This window comes from Bombyx mori, chromosome 24 (genome assembly GCF_030269925.1).
Source record: "Bombyx mori chromosome 24, ASM3026992v2".
NCBI classification, from domain to species: Eukaryota; Metazoa; Arthropoda; class Insecta; order Lepidoptera; family Bombycidae; genus Bombyx; species Bombyx mori.
The window spans coordinates 6,714,718-6,734,230 of NC_085130.1; the positions used below are offsets into that span (position 1 = coordinate 6,714,718).

A 19,513-nucleotide genomic window follows, 5' to 3' on the forward strand; every position below is an offset into this window, starting at 1 on the left:
GCCTTTGGGTACGAAATTAATACTGTATTAAGATAACGTTTCAATCTACGCAACGAATGGCTGTATCTTATCCACTTTCGTTTTGTTCACCAGTCCGTCGTAATTAGTGACTATATATGGAAGGACCTTACAGTAAAGACACTCAAGAAAAACTAGCCTAGTTTGCACTAAACAGAGGTATGCTGTTTTAGATAAATTTAAAATGATACAGTATGTTGATTACCCAATTGAAATTATCGTAAAAGTCGATGGCACTTGATCTAAGGAGTAACTTAGGCTGCTTTTTTTAGACTAGATTCGCCCCGCGGCGTCACCCGCGGTACGAAAATAATCGTGGGTAACATCGCGGGACTCTGCTACAGCTTACATAAACTTTGTATGCGGTTGAAGAATAAATAAATCTCAACAAAAAATAAGGTTACGAATCAATAATGAAAAACTTGCCTCACATGTAACATGTCATTAGTCATGATTCATCGCGTTTAAGGCCTGACTTACACTGCGATTCTCGTACAGGTTTGATGCGGGCAAGACTTATCAACTGTAAGAGTTCTGCCCAGAAAGTTCTCCTTCTGTCTTCTAACTTCTTCTATATGTTGATTGACGTCATGATGAGGAGGATTTATCCTTTTTTATTTTATTAGATGGGTGGACGAGCTCACAGCCCACCTGGGTTAAGTGGTTACTGGAGCCCATAGACATCTACAACGCAAATGCGCCACCCATCTTGAGATATCGAGAAACTCGATATCTAAGGTCTCAAGTATAGTTACAACGGCTGCCCTACCCTTCGAGCCGAAACGCATTACTGTTTCACGGCAGAAATAGGTAAGGTGGTGGTACCTAACCGCGCGGACTCGAGAGTTCCTACCACCAGTAAAACCACCACATGACAGCAAGTTGCCCTAACGAATCTCGTCCGCATCGTTCACTCAGAAAGACGTCCCGTGTGAATCAGGCTTAAATCGATGTATGTGACTTTGAACTTATTGCGGTCGAGGTCGGCTCGGCGGTTGTAACACGCGACCCTTGTAACCTAAGACATGTCAATTCGAGCTGTTTGTGCGTTTAGTTTGAAAAATTGTATCTTAATTAAGTACGTACACATTTTCAAATGTTCAAAATCTAAAGACCTTAGTAAATTTTTTTCCTACCTATGCTGATAGCCTTGAAAGGTTATTTCAGCTTCTCCTTGGCGTGTAGGTGAGCTCACGGAGCTTAAACCGGGTGTGTTGCTAATACTGGCCTTAACATTATAAACAAAATTCTATATGTAAATCACGAACTAATTTTCTGCAAAAAACCAATTACATTTTAAAACTGAACTTTACTGGTGGTTGGACGTGTTGTGAGTCGGCACGGGTAGGTACCACCGCCCTGTCTATTTCTGCCGTTAAGCAGTTAATGTGTTTCTGTTTGAAGGGTGGGTCAGCCGTTGGACTGTAAAAAAAAACTGAGACCTTAGAACCCATATCTCAAGGTAGGTGGCGGCATTTACGTTGTAGATGTCTATGGGCTCCGGTAACCGCTTGACACCAGGTGGGCCATGAGCTCGTCCACCCATCTAAGCAATAAGAAAAAAGCTAACATGTTGATATCCCGTCCTTTGCTTTCGATTCAGAGATTTGTTCTTGAATATACATATTTAGACATTTCTTTGGATTAAATTAGGTAGGAAATTTTTGCTGCTGATAATTGCTAACGATCATGTTACAAATTCACCCCACAAGATGCGAGGATGTAATCGTGAATTTCATTTGAGTAACAGCTTGTTTCCTTTTTAGAAAAGGATAATCTAATACTAGCTCGCTTCACAACCAAAGCTAGTGTCTAAACTTGAACCATTTATTCCAATTGATAAATAATATCATTAAACTCTGCCGACCATTGTGGTATTTACAATATGAGACACTAAGCACGTTCCTGTACTTGATGCTATGTAATGTTAATAATTATTATATAATATTACTGATCCTTTAATGTGCCACCTCCTTGTGAATGACTTTTAATCGATAAGGTTTGGTATTGTCGTGGCAATTAATACTAAATGAAAATGTCAGCGCAAAAGTGGCCTAAGTTTACCATAGTATGGAGATAATGAGGTTTGAATTTACCTTTATAATACTTCCTAGACAAAAAAATACCCGCTAAAATGATGTTTATATAGGCCTCTATTATCTATGGATGAAACTAGGGATAGGACATGTCCCTCTTCAAAAGAGACTTGTGGAGAGTATTAAGCGGTAGGCAGCGGGTTGGCTCTGCCCCTGGCATTGCTGAAGTCCATGGACGACGGTAACCACTCACCGTCAGGTGGGTCGTATGCTCGTCTGCCTACAAGGGCAAAAAAAGGTCGATTTTGCATCAAAATTTATTGTTTTAAATAAATTGCAATACATAAGCACGAATATGAATTGTGGTTTAGGCCACTTTTGCGCTGACTGTCTCAAATATACGGAGATGTTTTAAAGAATCCGGCTGAAACTAGCCAAGAGCAAAATCGGATGACATTCAAAGCGCGTTTGATCATTGAACAACGAGTGAAGATCCGCCCTTGAGTCATTCAAGCTACCGGTAGTCCGGTACACCTGAGTCAGTTAATGACGCATACAGAGAGCGCCTAGGTCGTTCAACCTTTGTCGGTTTCTGCGATTATATTGCATTTGTAACGTTTTAATGATGGATGTTTCTAGAATTTTCTTCATTCAACGTCGCGCGGTCGTCCTCAATTCGGATTTCGAATTGGCTGTTTTTAAATCTTTGACGCTTTAACGGATGTTGATAAGTTGTTGTATCAATGTTGGTACGATTATTCGTAAATAATATTATCTTACACGAGACTTCCTGGAGTAAAAAGCGGATTTAATCAATAATAGTTTAAAAAAAACCAACAAAATACGCTTTTATAGAAAATCCAACTAAAAAAACGGAAAATAAATTTGAATTAAAAATAGTATAAGAAAAAATTATTTTATTGTAAAAAAGCGTGGGGCGCTTTTCAGGATATTATCAAAATAACCCCTCTACTCATATCATGTTCATAAAATATTTATAACTAAAGGTACCATGCACCCCACGCTTTATTTACAATAAAATTATTTTTTTCTTACACTATTTTTAATTCAAATTTATTTTCTATTTTTTAGTTGGATTTTCTATAAAAGCGTATTTTGTTAGTTTTGTTAAACTGTTATTTATTTTAGTCCTAAATAAGTATACCGAATTTCGAGTTAATCCGACGTTTTGAAGGGGGTCAAAATCATGCTCAAAGATTCCGTTACATACTAACAACATACATAGGTCTGAAGCTAATAAAAGCGTATTAAAAACTGCATAAGTACCAACAATGTGAGAATAGAAATTTATTCAGAGTACATATTTTTGGTTTTTTTTTTCATTATTTTTGTCATACGTGTGAATTGAAAGATGGTCAGCACAATCCTCATTAGGAGATTTTTTTCAAATATATGCCTACAAGTAAATATTCAAAATATGCACATGAAGGGAAAAATTTAAAGTTGAATTTTAAAATTCGTTAGGCTATAAATATTTATGTATCGTTTGATAACATCCGGTTATAATGAGTCATTGCTTCTAATATTTATGAGAATTGTGAACACATTCTCTCTCACCTTTAGAATCCAAAGTACTCCCCTCGAAAAAATAATCTAAAATTCCACTGATAATCGCGAAGGCTTGTTTCGATGATTCATTAAAAGATAACAGGTAATTCTAGTTAGATAAGGATAAAACGTGAGTTTGTCTCTTTTCCACGCGTTTTATAGCAGTAAACGTTGACTCGTAAACATAATCTATAAATAAAACGTTCACTGAATATTTTTCCCGCCTATTCGCTGGAAGCCTAAATGAATATTTCAGATATGACGTGTAGGTGAGCTCACGGGACTGTTCAAAAAAATACCTTAATAATTTTAGTGTGCACGGAATCTTAATTATTTTCCGCAAACATACCCGATCCTGTAGACCGAATGGTAAACAGTCGACTTCGCCCAAAGCACGTCATTACAGATCCTCCCGATCCACTAACGGTGCTTTTAGGCACCACAAGCACCGGTCACCGTCCTCGTCGTCGACGAGTAAGTTAACCCACAGACAGCCCACTGACTTTCTCGCCGGATTTTCTCAGTGGGTCGCGTTTTCGATCCGGTGGTAGATTCTGCGAAGCACTGCTCTTGCTAGGGTCAGTGTTAGTAACACTCCGGTTTGAACCCCGTGAGCTCACCTACACACGTTAGGGCGAAGCTGAAATAGCCTCTCAAGGCTATCAGCACGGTAGCATTGTAGACGATTTTCGTAATTATCTCCGTTATGTGTAAGAAACATGAAACTACTCAAATAAAATATATTCTTATAAATAAAAACTGGTCAATAGTCGGTATTCCGAGTTTACGCGCGTTAATCGAGAGACGAAATATCGACGACTCGCGCTCTAAGAGTTAAATAGTGTCTAATTCAATATGCTTTAGAGGTCCTACAACGAAATTCCTCGTCATCACTGCTCAAAAAAGGGTACATTGAACCTTAATAAAGAAAACTAGCTTACGTTAAATATAGTCGTGATGTCAAGAGCAGAAATAGGAAAATGAGAAACATGCGTCATATGTGTAAAATGTAAAAATATTTCGCTTATACAATAAATTTATTAGAGACGCGTATTTTGGCAGAGTTTGCCGTCATTGCATTCGGGAAACTTTGAATTTAAAAACTACTAAATGTTTACTTAGGTTTTCGTATTCATTTGATATGGATTCTATCGAATTTCAGTTCGAACCAAAGCTGAGAGACGAATTTCAATATTTAAAACGTTCGACATACTTTTAAAAAAATCACTACTTATTTTGTGCGATATCTTGAGAAAAGTTTTGAAGGCATCGTGACCTGAAGGATAAAACTCCCGGCACATTCGTATCGAGCGGTCTGACTGTAGCAAAGTTCGAATCCCGCCGGCGGGTACCAATTTTTCTAATGAAATACGTACTTTACAAATGTTCACGAATGACTTCCACGGTGAAGGAGACTCTTGTAATAAACATTAAAACCCGCAAAAAATATAATTTGCGTAATTACTGGTCTTGCTTGGCTTAGCGTCTTTGAGCCCGTACGGATAGGTACCACTAATCAGCCTGTTTTTACCGTGATACAGGCAGGTACTGTAAAAATGCAGACTTAAACTCATGTCTCAAGATGGGCGGCGGAATTAACGTGGTTGACATCTGTGGGTTCCGGTAACCACTTAACGCCAGGGTGGCCGTGAGCTTCGTCCACCCATCTTAGCAATAAATAAATAAATCTTTTGCAGTCTTGAGCTTCGTAAATCAAGCAATGTATATATTTTAAGAACCTATTGTGAACTTGTGAATTTTCTTAGGTGTTAATTGCGAGAGAAAGAGAATGAAACAGAATTTGAAAGTTCAGGAGGCATTATCTATATGTGCACAAAAAATGTTTTATGTTGCCGAATTAGTGAACGGTAGTATTATTTCCAACGTTTCCAATGGTTTACGGTTATAGGGAAACTGGAAATTGGTCGTTTTAAACGTTAGAAATAATGTAGTAACATCAAAAAACGCGGAATTACACTGTAAAAGTAATTTCAATTATGTCGACGACTCGAACAACCGCAGAAAAGTAGAATAGTTTGTAATATCTACAGAATAATGAATTAGTCTTTTTTATCATTGATGGGCGGACGAACTCACGGCTCACCTGGTGTTAAACGGTTACCGGAGCCCATAGACATCTGCCATGTAAAAGTTGCCAGCCAACTTGAGACATGAGTTATAAGGTCTCAGTTTTATAGTTCATCGGCTGCCCCACCCTTCAAGCCGAAACGCATTACTGCTTCAGGGCAGAAAAAGGCAAGGTGGTGATGGTGGTACCTACCCTTGCGGACTCGCAAGACTTTCTACCACCAGTCTTTTGAATTTTTCAATGCCAAATTAGTTAATCGTAATTCTTATTTTAATATTTGGCATCAACTGACGTTTTATAATTTGAATCTCGATTTATGAGAAAAACGCATTCTTTTTTACGAAATCATTATCGGGATTGTGTAAATATCTCTTTATGTATCGTTGTTTATTTTTCATATTGTGCCCGCATTATTTTTTTTATGCTGTTACAGTGAAACTTAAACCCAATGTTGGCATTTCAGAGAAGCATTCTGCTTCTATCAACATGTGATGTATAGACTATTTACGTTAGTCTTCTTTGGAGGCGCTCGGGTAGCTGTTAGCAAATCCCACCCCTCCTGGCTGAGCCTTTGCTCGCCCACCTGCCCTGGTAAAACTGGAAAGGCCTCGGCCACCAGTAACTTTTCAAAAATAAAAAAGAAAGATTCTTTACGACCCTTTTATACTCTTAGAGGCCACGATAAACTGGTAATCAATAAGTTAGATCATCCTTTGATCCGGTTGAAAATACAATTGAAATAATTTGAAAAACCAAAAATAGTATTTACGCATTTGCCAACTTATGTAATGATATAATTAAAGAACAATTGTGTCATTGACTAGTCATCTATATCGTAATAAATGTTTGAAGTCAAGGCGACAACGTTTGAAACATAAATAAATTTACATTGGCGCGATTTTCGATATGCGATTTAACATCACCTCACTGTTTACATTGTAAAATGTAGCTAGCTTACAACATCGCCGCCCACCTTTGTGATGTGCCCGAAGGCAATAATAACCGTGAAGCCAAAACACATGCTTCCTACCACTAGTTATCAAAATGAATTTGAATGAAGAATCAGCAAATAAAAACACGAGGACTCTGAAAAACTATCTTAATGTATTGAGGCTCAATTAAAATGGAAAACTCTGTTGACGATGTCCAAAGGTTTAAGAGTAACCCTAGCATGACAGCTAATGATGATGCACCTATTATGTTTTAAACTGAGGTATCAAAATTAACTATTACAAAATTTTAGTTACATTTTCATCATTCTGTATTACCTACTCCATGGCTTTTGAAGATTGAAGCTTTAAAGAAAAATAATATAATTTCTTTGAGACGCTCCACTTTCTCGGCAATAGTCGACGTCTTTAATTTGCACTCAATTACACAAACTACTAATATAAATTTCGAAAGTGATATGCGAAAATAAAATTATCAATGATTCTTCTTTACGCAATGTAAAGAAGAATCATTAATAATATAATCATTAGTTTTTTTTTCATTGCTTATATGGTAGGACGAGCTCACAGCCCACCTGGTGTTAAATGGTTACCGGAGCCCAAACATCTACAACGTAAATGCGCCACCCACCTTGAGGTATAAGTTCCAAGGTCTCAAGTATAGTTACAACGGCTGCCCCACCCCTCAAACAAAAAAGCATTACTGCTTCACGGCAGAAATAGGCGAGGTGGTGGTACCTACCCGTGCGGACTCGCAAGAGCTCCTATCACCGGTAGTGTAGTGAAGTGAATTTTTAAAAAAACCTGTTTCACTCTACAAATCTCACCGGATCTGTTGAAATTCAGTTTCTGAGCAACCTTTAAACATCTGAAAGCCATTGTGCTATGCGTGGTATCTTATAAAAATAGATACGCATGACAGACATTGGGCGAACGAACGTTTTTCTATTTATAAAACTCTGAGAGCACGTGTGTGGCGGTGAAATGCAGTCTTAATTCAAAATTTATCCACATCTGAACGGTGGATTTTATGTACAATTCGACTTTCGTGCGCTTGCTGTACCGTAACATTAAATTCGAAATTGGTTAGCGCGCTCTATGAAGACGTTCCAGTTTCGCGAATTTAGTATTTAATTTCATTGAATTGTGACCGAGAGTTTGGATTCGGTTCTTGATAACTTTGGAAATCTTGCTCGCGAATATCGATTTGCAGGGATTTTTTTACGATGCGGGTAGGCGTTGAACATTTATGTGGTACCGCGAAGGACCACATGATACCTAAGATAATCTTTGTAGGTGTTTTCCTTGTCGTAAGCGATAAAAGATAAGCATAGTCTATTGTTTTGTATTTTTTTAGACTAAATATTTGTTAGCCAGTCTAGTTATGGATCGCTGAGCCAGAAATATATTGTGTTAAATAAGGATTTCCGTCATCGAAATAAATGGTATGAAGACATAGATGAACATGTATCTCATATCGCTAACCACATCATATTATGTAAAAAAGCGATTACTTGAAAATATATATTTTTATTTAAAGTATAAATTCTGCATGTTCACGTATTTAGTTAACAGTTGGTGTTCATTAGGTTCATTCTAAAGATCAATAAAAATTCTGCCCTTAACACAGATCCCGTGTTTTCTACCCCTCATGTTTCGCCCTCACTGTACCATACTATTTGCAGGCACCCTCTCACTATGATTGCCACCAAAAATATCTGCGTTGAAATTTTCAAAGCTTTGCGCCCGAAATAGATATGGTTTTCAAGAAAAGCATGTTAAAACACGACTTTGGATTTTTGTGATAAAGCAATGAAGCGTGCAGTGTAATTAGAAGTAGTGCTGAATCCGGTGAATTAAATTCCTATTTGGTTTTGAATTTAAATCAAATTTACAGCTTATGTAAAGCGTACTTGCTGTAATCAAGTGGTAACCAAATCACTTCGTTGTTACGAAGAAAAAATCTTGAAAGTAATCTTTGTATTCTCGAATATCAAATCACGATCAAACGAAACCATAAAAAATAGGTAACGTAGATTGAGGGGAATACGGACTAGGAGTAGAATAGGGACAAATCTGGGTTGTCACAATGCTTTTGTCAGAAAAGTTTTGTGGGATTTAAATTTGTTGAATTGAAAAGGACTTTTATTTAGTACTTATGGATATTAAATAGTTTAATTTTGTCATCAGAGCTTTGTAACTGATTAAAGATATTAAAAAGTTAATAAGTTTTTGTGTATATTTTTCAATGAACTATCTATAATAATGCATCGTTTATGAAAATTTAAACCTCCGGAACTATTTTAATCTCAATTTTATTGGTATCACCCTGAGAAAAACCTCTGAAAATTTGTCTTGGAATTGGAAAGCGTCCCGATTCCCCCCAATCTACTGTATTGCCTAAACAAAACTATTATAGCTAGCTCACGCATCATACATTATCTCGATATTTACACGATGATTCAAACGTTCATTCAAAACATGGCGTCACTTCGGCTGCACCCAGTCACCTGTTCAAACATATCACGCTCCTCGGCACATTGGAAATGATCGTTTTAATTATTAGTATTGTGTAGAAACATGCTGATAAACATGTACATACTTTATGTTAGAGAAATTGATCTTAACTCTCTTCGCGTTGTTCTAATCCAGCCTTTCCCAAAGTGGGCGATAATGCCCCTTTTTGGGCGCTACGGGCCTAAAGGGGGGCGTTGTGTAGATTCTTGGGAGGTGATTTGTAGTTTAATCTAGGAGGAGTTAGACACCGACTAAGCTCTCGCTATAGTGGTTTTTAAGTAGGTGAAAAAATGTGGGCGCTAAAAATAATTTATTCCCAAACTGTACGGTAGACAAAATATGTTTGGGAACCCCTGTTCTAATTGTTTGGTAAACAACGCTAAATGTATAATAGAGACGAGCTTACGTCGAATTATCACCGGAGACGTTCACCTCACTCATTTCGACCCCTGTCTGGAGCAGATAAGGTTTTTTTTTTTTAAATATATATACTGAGACGCGCTTCGTGAGTCACAGCGACATTCAGATAAAAGGCTTCACGAACAATAGAACTCTGTCGAGAAACCCGGCGATTGTAAAGGTGAACTCGAAATATCAGGGCTGTGCTTATATTGTGACCTAGAAAGATTTCGTTGATAGTTTGTCGGCGGCACGAATAGAGAGATCTCTAACGGCGTGTAAATGTTTCTTGGTGGGTATATCGTGTCGTAAGCCCCCAAAGTGTTCCGGATATCAAATACAATTATGCGCTGTTGGCGCAAAGCTAAGTGTGTGTTCTTGTCTTGTGAAAGGTAGGATACAATCGAACTCAACTTCTGGACGGCCAAAGTAGACGCATTGTCGCATCTAATTTGTGGCCATTGGCTCAATCAGCACCAAGCTGACCGCGGTGAACTCCAAAGTTGTAAATTTGAAGTAAATATCCAATGATAATACATTAATAACCAACTAAATGAGGTGATACCCATATTGTTATTGTTGAATTGATAACATTAAATTCAGTCATATCGCGTATAGGAATTATCTCGTAAATTTTTATTGGATTCTTTATTCGAACATTTAAAGATTTTTTAGTATCGGGCTCGGCAGTATAGATAGCACTATATAGCATTTGTGTTCGTAAAAGTTTTCAGCTCATCGTTTTTATATTCTTATATAACGTTGGTTTTTTTTTAATTATAATTACATTATTCTCTTTATATCTCTTTCTTCTTCTCTTTATATCTTTTCCAATTTTTTATTATTATTTTTTAGACATCGAATACGTACATGTAGTCTAATAAATATGTGAAATTGTTTTGTCGTTCGATTGATTCCCCAGGGTTCGAAATGAACACTTTTCTCCTACCTAATCGCTGATAGCTTCGAAGCCGTACTCTAGCTAGCTACGCACGGCTTGGTACCCACGTGTGCTCACGGTGCTCAGCCTTTGAGAACTTGCTAACGCTATAAATCGTATCAAGAGCAGTGCTTCCCTGAATATACTACCGAATTAAAATCGCTATTAAATAAATAAATAAATATTTACTTACAACACGCCACGTTAACTGGTCCCGTGATAAGTTCGTAAATAACTTGTGTTACAGGTACCAGATAACGGAAATAAATTAAGATTTTTATTATACACATACATATATTTAATATACATCCATAATAACCCTGGAAAAGACATTTATATTTCTAGGGTCGGCAGACTAAAGCACATAAGTCAAAATTTTCAATTTATTTTTTATTACATCATCGGTTTACATTTTGCTCAACACACAATCTGACTAAAGCACATAAATCAAACTCAAGTATTTCATGGCGTATTCAAGCGGCGTTCTGTATCAACCTTATCAAATCCCAATATAATCAAACGAACTAAAAAACATAACTGAACTTATGTTCTAAGGAACACCATAAGTACAAAGTTATTAACGTAAGAAGTCTGACTTATGTTATAAAGAACATCAAAATGTTACATTTCTTTATAGAAAGTGGTTACTTAAAAATATTTATAACGTAAACAATACTTCGGTAAGTGGTTTTAATTTACTAATGTTGTCGATTGTGCACAGTTTGTTGTTTAGTTTTGTGTGAGTGCTTAAGTATTTTAATTATTTAAGATGAATATTCAAAGAGGCAAGAAATTAGTTGAAATGGCGTCATCCACTCATCTGGAAAGCAATGAAGGTATATTTTCACATATCTTCAAAATTATGATTTGAAAATTACGTAATTATATCAATATTATATCATTATAAATAGATAATTAATTGTCTTGTCCTTTTTTAGAAAATGTAAATCAACAGTCGATTTTGAACACAGAGTTCTAGTAGAACCTAGTAGTAGACGATCCTATACCGTCGACATCATCAGGTCAAGTCAGTAGCTTAACATACTATTCTGTACTTGACTTCTCTAGTGATGATTCTGTACGATATCCATGTTATGAATTACCGAGACTTCCAATCACATCAAGTTCAAGTACTTGTGATGAAATTTCAATGAATCCTAATGTGTCTCCAAAAAAGAGTATACGTACTATAAAAAGAGAAAAAAGAATAAAACGTAACTTAGGACAGGTATACAAAACTTTAAAAGGAAAATATATATCAGATCGCACTATGAATTAAAAAAAATATTTGAGAAAAAACAAAAAAAAAAGCCCGCTGAGTTTGTTTCGCTGGTTCTTCTCAGGACTGTGGCTTTTTTTGGAACCGGTGGTAGAGATAACATTGTTATTTATATTTTGACATTCAATAAGTGTGTTATACTGACACCTAAGTTGAAATAAATGATTTTGAATTTGAAAGAGTTACCTGTTTGCAGAATGAAATGTAAAGAACGTATACCATTAACTGATAGGCGTGCCATATTTACAGAATATTGGCAAATGGGGTCATATGCAAAAAGATCTGCATACTTGGAAATTCAAGATAAATCTAAACAAAGAATACGAGCTATTGAACCTGAAAAGCAAAAGCTTAGAATGAAGACATAAAAATACTTTTTTACTGTGCATGGTAAAGGTGAACCTGTCTGCCGAGGATGTTTAATGAAACCGTTAGATGAAAGTGACAATTTTATAAAGACAGTTGCTATGAAAAGGAGATCATCCATTGGGGGTTCTCAAACTGATGATATAATATCTATACAGCCATTACCCGTATTCATCGAGAAAAAAAATGATTTAATTTCGCTGCTCCCTTTAATACTAGATATTTTCCATGAATTTTACATAAGTCTTCCCACGTTGGAAACTTTACGAAATACTGATCCAGATATTTAGAAGAAGAAGAATAATAGAATAAGAAGAAGAATTTTAATTAAACATTGAGTTGTTATTTATATTTATGACTTATATTATTATAATATATATCTTAATTGTTGATCTTTTTCACTTAACTCATACTATTATTGTGTTCCTTATAACTTAAGTCATCTAATTATTAAATAATCACATTTACTTTAAAATATTTAATTTTAATAATAAGTTAGTGTTATAGACTTATATAATTCAAATAAACATTATTAAGTTTGTTAATGTATAAGATTCTAAATAGTTTTTTTTAATTCCTGTAAAGTAGAGTTTTTTGACTTATGTGCTTTAGTCTGCTGACCCTAGATTTATCATACAAATATCTTCCCTTAGCGGGATTCGAACCCGCGACCCCCTTGTGTAGTGACCATGTCACTTACCACTACACCAGACAGCTGTTAAATTCACATTCACTGAGCAATGCAATGGGTTGGGTTGCACGTCAAACTCTTCGTCGCAATCGACAAGGACGATGACCTCTGAGAGGCGAAAAGCACCAAGAGTTGATCAGGAGTATCTGATTCGACGTCTATAAACACTCTTGTTGTTGGCAAAGTACTATCTCTTTCTCTTCAATCGGTCCCTCATTGCTGAGGATCCTGACTCCGTCCGATCCCGTCAACCAGCTGTCTCCATCGACCCCGTTCTGTGACTCGGTGGAATGCGTCGCTGACAGGTATTTTCAGTTCCTCCGCTATTTGGTGCAACCGTCGTTTGGGACCTCTACCCCTAGGCCTTTTCCCCTCGATTTTACCGGTCACCACAAGGCGTTCCAAATTGCTAGTATCTCTGCGTGCAACATGACCAAAATACCGCAATGTTCTTTGTAGGCAAGCTATGGATAGACGTCCGAGTCTTTTCTATTTTAGCTGCTTGAGAATAGTAAATAATAATAATAGCAAAGTATTAAGGCGGATTTACATTACGAAATTAGTGGCGTGAAATTAATTTCGTGACATTAGTTTTACTAACAGTTTCACGTGTAATTTAATACTTTCGTAATGCATGCATTAATTTCATGCATGGAAATTAGTTTCGTGCCCTGCGCGATTTTTTGGTGAAATTAATGTCATGCAACTAATTTCATAGTGTAAACGCGACGTGAAACTAATGTCGCGAAAGGGCCTGCGCTGTGCGGACGTGTGTATTGTTAGTTCGGACGCGCTACAATAAGTTTATATTCTATAGCTACATTGAATATAGCAAATTATAGCTTTGATGTTCAAGGCGCCATGGTTACTGCGATACTGTGAATTTCGCGACACTAATTTTTTAACGAAACTACTTTCGCATATATCGAAAGTACTTTCGTGAAACTGAGCTCAACATGCATGACACTAATTTCGTAATGTAAATCCCGCATTATAATAAACGTAATATTTCGAGAGGAAAGACAGAGCTCTTACTGTTTTGAATACTGAAATCAGTCTTTTTTTTGTTTGAAGGAATTATATTTATATTTACCCAATGACGAGAACTATGAAACAAATACAGTTTGCCATTATAACGTGAACTGTGCCCTAATTTAACAAACCGTTAGCTGGAATTGCTTAGTATAAATTTTGATCTAGGTTAAAGCCGGCTCTAACTAATGATGACAAATGTAATGAATGACCTCCCAGCGACTGAATTAGAAACTTATACCAATGCCAGCAGCGGGGGGAGATTTGATTATTTGTTATTGTATTTTATATTATCAAGTCTACTTAGGCTGTTTGATAGTATATACGGTTGTTCAGACGGGTGGACGAGCTCACAGCCCACCTGGTGTTACGTGATTACCGGAATCCATATACTGGTGGTAGGACCTCTTGTGAGTCCGCACGAGTAAGTACCACCACCCTGTCTAATTCTGCCGTGAAGCAGTAATTCGTTTAGGTTTGAAGGGCGGGGCACCCGTTGTAACTATACTGAGACCATAGAACTTATATCTCGAGGTGGGTGGCACATTTACATTGTAAATGTTTATGGGCTCCAGTAACCACTTAACATCAGGTAGGCTGTGAGCTCGTCCTACCATATAAGCAATAAAAAAAAACTAATGATTATATTATCAATGATTCTTTTTTACATTGCGTAAAAGAGAATCATTGATAATTTTATTTTCGCAAATAGCTTTCGAAATTTATATCAGTAGTTTGTGTAATTGATATATTGTATATCTCAAGATCGGTGGCGCTTTACGTTGTAGATGTCTATGGGCTTCAGTAACCACTTAACACCAGGTGGGCTGTGAGCTCTTCCACCCATCTATCAGCAATTAAAAAAAAACTTCAACAACATAAATACCGCCATACGCCTTGGGATATTAGTTCCAATGTCTCAGTTTTTAAAGTACAACCAGTGCCCCACTTTTCAAAACGTAAATATTACTGCTTCACGACTGAAATAGGCAGGGTACTTCTACCTATCCGTGCAGGCTCATAAGACTTCTTACCACCACTAAACGAAAACTACGATAATCCTCTATTAACTATAATAAAATGAAGGCCGGCCAACGTTTACTATAGATCATCGCTGTCAGTATGAAATGTAACCATTTGTTTAAGTGACTTTTGCGTCATCAGTCGCACGTTGTAGACGGTGTTTTGCCAGAAAATCGAATTTCCAAGCACATTCAACTAAGTATAGTTTCAAATCCGATAAAATACTAAATACTTCTATGTCTTTAAAGATATTTTTTTATTGCTTAGATGGGTGGACGAGCTCACAGCCCACCTGGTGTTAAGTGGTTACTGGAGCCCATAGACATTTACAACGTAAATGCGCCACCCACCTTGAGATATAAGTTCTAAGATCTCAGTATAGTTACAACGGCTGCCCTACCCTTCAAACCGAAACGCTTTACTGCTTCACGGTAGAGAGCTTGACACACGACAGGTTGGTGGTACCTACACGTGCGGACTCACAAGAGGTTCTACCACCAGTAATTACGCAAATTATAATTTTGCGGGTTTGATTTTTATTACACGATGCTATTCCTTCATCGTGGAAGTTAATCGTGAACATTTGTTGAGTACGTATTTCATTAGAAAAATCCCTTTAAAAACAGTTCTTCAGGAGACACCGTGGCAAATCTGAAGTCATTTAACTTGTTCTGAACAAAAACTGTAGAAAACGCCTTGTATTTGAGTCGTCTATTATCAAAGGTGGCAATCTGTGCATTTGGACAAAAAAATGTTATTGATATGGCAATACAGACTGATTTGAATATAATCGTCTCCTTCAAAGAATACGGTTCAAAACCTGCATTAAATAAAGGTTAATACTTAACCTGCTATTTATCTAAGATGTCGTTCAGAAGAGTTTTGTGACTGCCAATGGAATACAAAGTCAATAATTCGTTTTTCTGATTTACCAATAATTGTCCAAAAGTCACATTGCCGGCTTTGATAATAGTCGACTCATTTGTTACTTATGACTAACAGATGAACTCTGGGATGCGTTATTGACAAAAATAATGACAAAAAACCGTTTTTTGTTACTCCTTTAGATCACGAATTTGCGAATTCGTCATGGCAATTCTTCGTCGTCTTCTTGCCCGTATCCCACATTATTTTGCGGCAATGCAGTAATTCCTCTTATCATGCTGCATAGCTTTACGTTTGACTGCCTGCGTGACCTCAACCCTCCTTGGGTTATTATATCTCCAGTAGTATTATCATTGAACTGTGCCATAGGAAAGGACTTTCCTGTTTCTTCATTTAGGTTTTCTTTTACTATAAACGTTTAAGACTAAAATGTGGATATTCAGATTTAAAAAAATATTACATTTTATTCGTTATTCTATCTAACAGCGGTCGGGGAACCGGGGTAAATTACCCCAAATGGGGTAAAATGAAATTTTTGGAGGTAAAAATGAAACTTTTGTGAGTAAAAAGTATATATTGAAGTGAAATTTCTTTAGAATCGTTGTGATTTCCAACTCGATGAAACGAACTGAAACGAAACGAAAAAAGAAGTCCATAGAGACACAAACACATAAATGTATAGGATTCAGCCGGCGAGAGAATGAGATAGAACACATTATTTGGAAACACAAAGTTCACGTGATTGACCCAGGTATTTTATTGTAGGCATCGTGTGCCGCGATTGGCTTGGCGTTATGTATTACTAGATATTACATTGATAAATTGAATAAATGATGTTTAAATTAAATTTTTGGTTATTTTTTTCTTTTCAAAATTATCATGGGGGCTATAACATGAAAGATGCTAAAAAGAAGCGATTTCGTTTTTTTTTTTTTCTTCTCCATGGGGTAATATTAACTTACACAAAGTATTTTTGGGTAATAATTAAAAAAGTTCCCCGATCGTTGTTCTATAATATGGTAATAATCCCGGACATAAATATTTCTACACAATTAATTGTTACGAGTTTTAAAAGCATTAAACGATTTTCCTATTCGTGACACGCCCACGCATTTGGATCTAATCCAAAATTGATTTAGGACTGTATTACAGTCGCAAACCTAGACCTATTTATTGGTACCCCAAAGCCACGACACGACTTTATATTTGAAACGCTAATTATAATATTTTGTATGTATGAAATAAATCTGGATGAATAAGACAAGTCAACTTCTATTGTTAGTAGTCTTTGAAGGTTCAGTTTTATTTCGGATGAAACTGTAAAATCTACAAACAAAGTTTTTTTTTTTTATTGCTTAGTCTTCATTTTAATTGCTCAGATATGAGCTTGTAGCGTACCACAACGTAAATACCGCCAGCCACTGTCAGACATGAGTTGTAAGCCACATTTCTATAGTACAAGGGCTATCCCGCCCTTTAAACCTGGACGAGATACTGCTACGGGTCAGATATATGCAGGATGATGGATACCAACCAACCATCAATTTTGGGCCTATAAGCGTCGAAGCTTATGTGTAAAAGGGCGTTAACAGCGTTGAGCGGGGGTTTACCCCATATTATATCAGTCCAACAAAACTTAATACCATTATAAAATTTATAAGCGCCGTCTATACGCGGGCTGATTAAAATCCAATACAATCATTAACTGGAAATTATTTTATTATTGTGATTATTCTTGATATAAAACTGTGTAGCTGTTAGCTACTTAATTACTATTGAGCCGTGAGCTTTGATTCGATTAGGTTTAGATTAGACGTATTAACACACACAAGACTTCCAAGTAGGTACACATGATTCTGTGAAAAGACGACACCCGAATTTAAATAATTTGAGTAAATTGCTAATTGATTATAACAATACTTACAATAATAAGCTCGCACGGAGTATGTTTCAATAATCTATCAATTTCAGCCACGAGAAAGTGGCGCATTTCATTATGAAAGGTGCGGCAAAAGTTACACTGGCCATTCTAAGTTTGACGTCTTAAGAATTCCGGATAATGACTTGTGCCCGTAAGATATTCTGGTAATGCACCAAAAAATTGGTCCTTTTAACTTTGTCAAAACGGCAGACGATAACCGCTTTTTTTAAATTTACTCTGCTCACGTCGGTTGATTGTCTAAAGCAGCCTTTCCCAAAGTGGGCAACAACGCCACCTTGGGGTCGCTGCAGGCCTAAAGGGGGGCGTAAGAGAAATACCAAAAAAATGGGGGCGTTGTGTAGAGGCTTGGGATGCAATTTGTAATTCCATCTGGGAGGACTCTTGAACACCGACTGAGCTCTCGCTATAGTGGTTTAAAGTAGGTAAAAAAGGGCGCTAAAAAATAATTTATACTCTAAGTGGGCAGTTGACAAAATAAGTTTGGGAAACCCTGGTCTAAAGCCTGCATTTTCGTTGTCTCGCAACTCGCTAGGTGGTGGTAGCCTTCGTTTGATTAAGAAAAAAATAGACATTCGCAGAAACAGTTTGAATTTATTTATTTATTTAATATATTTTGTACACACAGCTGTTAGAAGAAATACGACAATAAGGATACAGAGTACAAGGGCACTACTTATTTCATCTTGAAATCTCTTCCAGTAGGCCCGCAAAAGGAAAGAAGAATTAGGAACACAAACCTATTGCATACAGCAAACATTACGTATAACAACATATACACACTACAAGACACAAAACAATACATATATATATATATATATATATGATACGCATACATATATATAATGCTTCTTCTTTTTCTTCAATGAAAATGTTTTATTTTTTATAAAAACTCGCAAATATCTATATATCAATTTTTCGCGTTCCAGGCGTCTGGTGTGACAGTTTCGGACGCTTGCAAGACCACTTACGAAGAGATCAAGAAGGACAAGAAGCATCGTTACGTTGTCTTCTACATCCGTGACGAGAAACAGATCGACGTCGAGACGGTTGGCGAACGCAACGCCGAATACGAACAGTTCCTCGAGGATCTGCAGAAGGGCGGTACCGGGGAATGCAGGTGAGATGTGACGACTTCGTGGTAAACTTTTCTATGCTCCGAATATTTTTATTGCTTAGATGTGTGGAGGAGTTCACAGCCCACCTGGTGTTAAGTGGTTACTGGAGCCCATAGACATTTACAACGTAAATGCGCCACCCACCTTAAGATATAAGTTCTAAGGTATCAGTATATCGACGCTTGAAAGGCAAACGTAACTAAGCGACAATATTCGATGCGCAAAAAAAATATATTTCTAGGTCTATTAAAATCATTTCAATCCTACAGCTAGATTCGTTAAAATGGATTTTTTTTTCAAGTATTTCAACTTTAAATTAGTCTGCTGTAAAGTTCACGCATTGTCGCTTAGTCACGTTTGCCTTTCAAGCGTCGATATGTAGTTACAACGGCCGCCCCGCCCTTCAAACCGAAACGCATTACTGCTTCTTCACGGCAATGAACGCCCAACATCAAACTGGCCATATACCTTCGATGATGGCAATAAACGATACCTTCCTTGAGTATTTTACACTAGTGCAAATATAGATTTAAAAAAGTATTTGAAGACGCGAGTGGATGAAGGGGTAAGATACAAATTGTTAATTTTGAGAAAACGGGCAACAAGCTTTTGTTACTTGTACTTTTTCTTCTTACATAAGTCCTTCATCACATGCAATTTCT

General features: G+C 36.7%; 1 protein-coding gene across 1 annotated transcript in view; it reads left to right on the forward strand.

The window, feature by feature from the left end:
• The window catches only part of LOC100101180 (actin-depolymerizing factor 1), a 40,299-nt gene that overhangs the window by 1,966 nt on the left and 18,820 nt on the right, over positions 1–19,513 (forward strand). The window contains 1 exon segment of the mRNA NM_001099808.1: positions 18,663–18,853. Coding sequence (NP_001093278.1) covers positions 18,663–18,853 — 191 coding nt within the window.